Source organism: Anguilla anguilla, chromosome 2 (assembly GCF_013347855.1).
Source record: "Anguilla anguilla isolate fAngAng1 chromosome 2, fAngAng1.pri, whole genome shotgun sequence".
NCBI classification, from domain to species: Eukaryota; Metazoa; Chordata; class Actinopteri; order Anguilliformes; family Anguillidae; genus Anguilla; species Anguilla anguilla.
The window spans coordinates 31,368,898-31,375,890 of record NC_049202.1 but is presented as its reverse complement, the minus strand read 5'-3'; the positions used below and the strand labels follow the sequence as shown (position 1 = coordinate 31,375,890).

Below are 6,993 nucleotides of genomic sequence, written 5' to 3'. Positions count from 1 at the left end.
CATTCTTACAAAGGTGCACGCAAGTTATCATATAAAGTAGCCTACAATAAAACTAAGTGCAATTTACTTTCATTATCTCCCAGGTCACAGACCAAATACACTCTACCTTCCTCATTTACCTACTTCTATTGCCAGGGGTAGGATACCTCTTCTCAGGTGGACATAGCATAGGGTTCCACACCAAAAGGGTCCTTAGCATGGAAAAGCATGCATGTTGCAACTCCTTGGGTCTCATAATTTGGATATATTAGTGTTTGTCAAAACATGTCATTAAAAGTAACTGAGGGCCCTATCTTACATCAAGATGCTCAGCCCATACGGGCTTACAAGACACACAATAATTATTTCCATGTACACAGATGCGAGACCAAATATACAAATTATAGGAATAATTTAATAGAATATTATGTATACGTTCATATATGACATACATCTGCACAAAACCATTCATATATGACATACATCTGCACAAATAACCTATTTCATATTGAATGCGTGTATTATTCAGTGTAGTTTGTCTGATCCCCCCCCCCTCAAGACCCCCCATATTTCACACCCTGCCTGTATGAAGAATTCACTGTGTGTGTGTGTGTGTGTGTGTGTGTATGTAAGCATGTGCATGTCTCTCTCTCATACTGCTGCAGCATTTCACCCATCTGTGAGAGACAAAACAAAAATACAACCCATTAACTGAATAAAAAAAACACAAAGGCAAAAAGGCAGGTGGAATATCTGCATACATAAAGGTGAATTCACATTCTTATATATGTTCTACCTGACAGATTTCGGCACATTTTGGAGAGAATCAGATTCACATCCTTGGGCTGCAAGACAAGAGAGGAAACATCTGGGTCACAACACAATTCTATGCTAGATATTTTCTTCCCTGGTTTTGCCTACCATGTATTAATTTCAATACAGCTCTACAATAGGCTAATCATGTTTTGCACTTTAACAAATATTGCAAGCAGAAAAATTACAACATACCCGGGTTCCAATTCCGTTTTTTGGTTTGTTTCGCCCTTAGTTTACTAAGTGGCAGAGCCCGAAGAACTTCACGATCATTTCTGAACATAACTATTTCATGTTGTTTATTTAGCACGAGGCCATTTTCTCTCCTGCACTGTTACAAAGGATTTTCTTAGATTCATCAGTACTTCAGTTGATCTTTCAAAAGTCTCCAGGTCTTCACATAAATATGAATCACCAGTTAACTTTTTCAGTTCCTCTCTGAATGCAAGTTTTGCAGATTTGATGCGCTGTCTTGAATAGCAACGTCCTGAGTTAATGGTGTGGTTTTGGTGAGCTTCCACTAGTGGAATTTTGACATGGATAAATGTTGAGGTTGGTGGGTTTGTTTGGGCCAATTCTTGCTTTAGCCTCTTCATGGCATCTTCTTTTCTGGCTCTGGAGGCATCTCCTTTGACACTAAATGTGTCATACCTAAAACAATTTCAAAACAGAAGTTTTGCAAAACATCCACACCTTACCATGCTTACTCTTACAGTGCACTGGAAACATTACGCCTTGTACTCCAATAATTCACAGTAGAAAGATAAGCCTGTAATACACAAGTAGGGCCTCATCTTTTCAGTTTTGCGGAAATCACATACGGAATCAGGCTTTAAAAATAAAGCTAAAAACTCACCTCTTCACATGCCGAATAAACAGTTCTGCTGGACAGAACAACGTCTTCCCTTTCTGGACATGGAACCTCTTTTTGGTATATACATGTTCCAGAGAATGCTCCTGCTAGGCAAGATAATCAATGATTGGTGCAGCCGCACAAACTTAGATTTGCAAAATATTTAAAATCTAATCATAAACCTGCAGATTCGAGTCTCTGATCAGATATACGTATTTATATTCAAAAGGTCATTATTCATTAGCCTTACTATATCTATTATATTGTTTGCCAATGTACCTTAGCTGTAGAAGGTCTTCTACAAGGTGCTTTGCCATGTTGATTGGACAGAATGACTCTCTTTGTAACACAAAGGGGGATATCTTCTGAGTAGTCCTCCATTTGCCAAAGCGGTCACAGTTTGCTAGAGTCTTTCAAGTTGTCAGACCTAGGATCATAAGAAAGGGCCATTTACACACATTAACCTAAACAAATTGAAAAGAAAAAATTCCAGAAAATGTCATTTCATACATACCACTTGTTGAAGGAAGTGTGTGGCTCTTTTGTGGTTTTCCAGCAGGGTTCCCAGTTCTTCTTCAGAGTTCACAATTCCAGAAATATAGCCACCGCTTCTCTTCAGTATTTGAAAAGATGAAGGCATCCAGGATAAATCTATAAAACGTTAACCCAAAGAGCAAAGATTAACGTTAATGTCCGATCACACTGTGATTTTACTTGACTCACTCTCACACACACATAATACACTCATACACTCACTCGCCGATTGTAAATTGACCAGCTAACGATAAGGTGCGATTCACTTTTAATTTGTTGATCTGGTGACGTTAGGGTTATATAATTTAATTTCAGAAGATATTTTGTAGCACTTTTTAAAGATATCTGATTAACCTGATATTCCTGCTTTGTTACCCCCCGATGGGTGCAGGTTAGCCCAGACTCGGTATCTGCTGGGTAAAATGTCCAGCAGTCTACCGAATTGGGGCGAGGTGCAGATAATGCATAATCCATAATCAATAAACATACAGCCTAGGCCTGCTCGTCGTTTTGTGACAGCAAATAAACTGACATGACTTTGAAAAAGTGACATTAGTTAACGTTGTAACTGTGCAGGTTAGATTCATATGGGCTAATATTACATTAGCATAGTTGGAAGTTTAAACAAAGACATTTTACGAAGATTGTTGAAGCTTGATATACACACACCATCATCATACCGAAGCTCAGTTGGTATTCCTCTCCACACGTTGTCTTTGAAATCATTGTCTTTATAGTTCTTTTCCCTTTTATCATACAAAACGGAGTTCTGTGAAAAAAGACAATCAAACGATCCGCCATGTTGAATTTTTTGAATGTGACGTCAACAGCATGCATTTTGATTGGTCAGATGTGTACATGTCGGAAGCGAAACCTCGGAAAAAATGTCGGAAATCGTTCAAAATAAAAGTTTGCCTGCGCGAAAGCAGAAACGCGTATCTCAAAGTTTATTTTCTAAACTAGCGACGTTTTGACATGTAAAAATACTCCTTCGTTATAATTATAATGCCAATTAAAAAGGCAGTGTATTTTTATAAAGCCTTTTTTATATTTCTGCCATGTTGATTCTTGGAAGTGCAGTAAGTCTAAATATGAAATACCATGATCTTGCTTTTTTAGGAGAATATAAAACTGATTCCAGAATATTTGTCATAATTAATAGGTCATGTTACCACTGAGGTGTTCTAACAACTCTAGATGATAGTTTATCCTATAACAATTAGCCAGTACGCTATATGGCATGGGTTTGTTAGTACACAATAAAATGTCCAGTGCAAATTCAACTCTAAATAGATTTGGACCCACATTCCAGAGTCAGACCAAAAGTTATCTGTTAAGACTTGAATTAACAATGGACATTTACTGCATACAGCCCTTCACTAAACTGATATGATGACAAAGATATGAAATAAACATGATAGAACATGATAGGTCCAAGGTTTTCAAAACATCCCCATATCATTGAGACAACATGTCCAGGGGAGGCAGCAGAGCATATCTGTTATAGTATCAGAAAGCAATTGGAACTTAATTGAATGAAATTCGCCTATATACTGCATGTTCAAACCCCAGCCACATTTTCTATGATGCTTATTTGATATGTGACACCATATCTGAAGAGTGGAGGGTCCAAGGTTTTCAAAACACCCCCATATCATTGAGACAACATGTCCAGGGGAGGCAGCAGAGCATGATATATCATATGCTATCAGAAAGCAATTGGGACTTAATTGAATTAAATTTGCCTATGTACTGCATGTTCAAACCCCAGCCACATTTTCTATGACACTTATTTGATATAACTGACACCATATCTGAAGAGTGGAGGGTCCAAGGTTTTCAAAACACCCCATATCATTGAGACAACATGTCCAGGGGAGGCAGCAGCGCATTATATGTGTTATGCTATCAGAAAGCAATTGAGATTTAATTGAATGAAATTCGCCTATGTACTGCATGCCTATACCCCAGCCATGATATTGTGTGTGTAATGTTTTCATCTTTACAAACAAGTGTTAATACTGTCCTATTCTCCTTCCCATACTAGTGCAATATGCAGCCACATTTTCATATTCATTTGTTTTAAGTTGCATAATTGATGTTACAAGGTAGCACAGAATGTTGAAGTAATGCATTTTAAATTACTCAAATTCTTCTGTTACCATTCAGTTAAACTCATGTACTGATGTAATGTTGTATTGGATATTGCAATAATAATTAAAAGTAATGGGTGTATTTTATCTTTAATTCTCCATTTAAAATTTTGCATTGTCATTGTTAAAAATGTAGGGAAAAAAATAGAAAAAAGTAAGACATATTTGTTTGTAATTAATATCAGTGTTGTGAATAGTTTTACAATGCCTGTGGTTAAAATCGACGTTGTTTTAATATTGTACAAATAGAAAACTAATAGTTCATATTTTAAAACAACTGCAGTCCGATTTTTCCTTAATTCATTTCATTTTGCTGAACGTAATAGTTGGACTTTTATTTTAAAATTTTCAGACCCGCGCGAAAGTCCTTACTGTCGCTAGCTTCACACTGCTCAGCGAAATTCCTTCGCTGATGTGAAAGCTTGCATTGAATGGATACAGATTCGAAAAATATTATTAACGTGCGAATTAATCGCAGGAAAAAACGAGTCTGCTGTGTAAAGACCTTTAGGGTTATGTTAACGTAAATTTAGCTTGTTAACAGTTAGCAAACGTTAGCTAGCCAGTAAAATTCCATTAAATATTTTCATGGCACATGATATGGGGGAACATTCTATGACATTCTAATGTTAGGATGACAGGATAGTGCAAATTAAAATTAGTAACCTACATTATTTGTACAAAACTAACGTAACTCACCCTCCATCGTGGAAAACTCATGAACGTGCATACTCAAATTACGGGCTGAGACGGTCACGGGGCCAAAAGGGTCCAACTGCAGCACCTCAGACCTCCCTCCTCAGGCCCCTCTCATGCAGGTATTATCGCCCCCGCTTTCTAGTACTTTTATTATTTTCAGAAAACGATTTAACCAGTTATAGATATGCTAACCAGGTCGCAAATTACATCCAACATCAAGTTAGCTAGCAACTTTCTCAAAAAATAGTTAGCTAGCTAGCTAGCTCGTTGCATGTAATCTCGTTTGCTCTGAGCTGCAAACCATTATTGGGTAAACCGGGTTCAATCGGAATTACAGATAATGTAATTTAGCACGTGCTAATTGTTCAGATTATTCAGATTGATAGCCTATTTCTGCTAAAACTGAACAACAGGGAGTCCCCTTCACCGCCTGACCCTCCCCAGTTCCTATGGTCGCGCCGTGCGTTTATACAAGTTTAAACCAATGAAGTTAATTGGTTTATGCGTGGTGACGTTTATACTATGCGCCCTCACCTATCAATGTGCGCGCCTTGGAACCTCTAAACTTGGAGCGTACTGCCTTCTTAAGTATCGAGAACCCTAAATGAACTGTACTAAATTAATTTAACCTTTTTCCAGTAATCATAATGTTCTCCCCTCGTGCCACCGCTGGCTCGGCCCGTAGACAAGCCACAAGGACAGCTGGTAGAAAGAGTCTTGTCTCCACACCAACGGGACTTCTGTTTTCTCCAGTTCGTAGGACTTCTTTGGCAGCGCGGTGAGTAAACTGCTGAAATGTGTGTACACTAATCTATTGCACTGCTGTCGGACGATTCGCAGTTCCATGCTCTTTTGCCGGCCCACCTTTAAATTAAACTTGATGTGACATGGCCTACTTTAGTAAAAGGACATAATACAGTAAAAACATTTCACAACGAGGAATACTATCTGTTTTAAGAAGTGCCTCCACATCCTGTATATCCTGTCCTGTACACTAAGCCTATTTTAGTTGTCTTTCTCCTAAAAATCAGACTGCCTCAAAATGGACACTTTTGTATGACAGAACAGGTCTCCGTATACCTCTGAAATGATTTTCATGATTGCCTTTTCCGTGTGGACACTCAAAACCGTCTCAAAAATCTGACACTTTGGTGTAACTGTACCCATGTAAAATTATTTAGGATATGAAATTTCAGCATTTTGGATTAATCCCATGCCAAAACTGTTTCAGCCATTGCAGTAATATAGATTATGGCAGCTATGGTAGTAAATAGGCTAATATGTATTGAAGGCAACATTTCAGTTAATATCAGTCTATTCACTGTTGAGATAGTTTGGGTGTTTAATTTACTCATGTTTTTCCTACTTGTCAGGGCGACTCCCACGAGAGTGCAGAGCCAGACTGCAACAGAGGCTGTTAACTATGATGTACAAACCTTTGGGTCCTCGCTGCCCGTCAAAGTTATGGAAGCTTTGACAATGGCAGACGGTAGGCAATTATTTTATATCAATGGGCATATCTTCCTTAAATAGGAAAAGTTTTGGTTAAATGGCAATGCTAGAAAAATGTACCTTATTTACTCAATGTAATGTGATATGATACTTTTGGTGTCATCTTCAAGCTTCTGTGTTCTGTTGCCACCCTGATGAAGTTACTCACATCATACTTGAAAAGGGAGTAATACTCAGCACAACACAAAGATAAACAGCACATTTTATGAGAACATACTAAAGTGAATGATATATTTTTGTTCTGTTTGAGGTGATGTATGATACAGTGCATGAACAGTATGTTGCTATTAGCACTCTACTATATCTGTATTTATACATATGTATTCTTCTTGTACTAAATTGATCGTGGAAAGGATGAATTCTAAACAGTTTTTTTTTTGACAAATCATTTCATTATGTCCTTCAATAGTTTGTAACATGTTAAGTACTGTAGTGTCGTAAATAACTCTG

The 6,993-nt window shown here is 37.6% G+C and overlaps 1 protein-coding gene and 1 long non-coding RNA gene across 8 annotated transcripts in view; one reads left to right on the top strand and one right to left on the bottom strand.

The window, feature by feature from the left end:
• Positions 1-374: 374 nt before the first annotated feature.
• On the bottom strand, positions 375-5,168 carry LOC118217662. 6 transcript variants are annotated; one of them, XR_004763257.1, is made up of 8 exons: positions 5,032-5,161; positions 2,849-2,948; positions 2,160-2,296; positions 1,925-2,072; positions 1,649-1,749; positions 988-1,443; positions 776-824; positions 375-656 (listed from the first exon to the last, which is right to left on the bottom strand). It is a non-coding gene; the product is annotated as an uncharacterized LOC118217662 (long non-coding RNA). The 6 variants fall into 6 exon arrangements; XR_004763261.1 differs by having other exon boundaries at positions 2,860-2,948; XR_004763260.1 differs by lacking the exon at positions 2,849-2,948 and having other exon boundaries at positions 5,032-5,168.
• nup133 (nucleoporin 133) overlaps positions 5,022-6,993 on the top strand; it is a 28,418-nt gene continuing 26,446 nt past the window's right edge. The window contains exons 1-3 of one of the 2 annotated variants that reach the window (XM_035399534.1): positions 5,022-5,150; positions 5,671-5,809; positions 6,405-6,520. In XM_035399534.1, coding sequence (XP_035255425.1) covers positions 5,679-5,809; positions 6,405-6,520 — 247 coding nt within the window. In that variant the 5' untranslated portion in view covers positions 5,022-5,150; positions 5,671-5,678. Of the gene's footprint in view, positions 5,151-5,550; positions 5,810-6,404; positions 6,521-6,993 lie in introns of those variants that run through there. The other variant, XM_035399525.1, reaches the window with a different exon arrangement.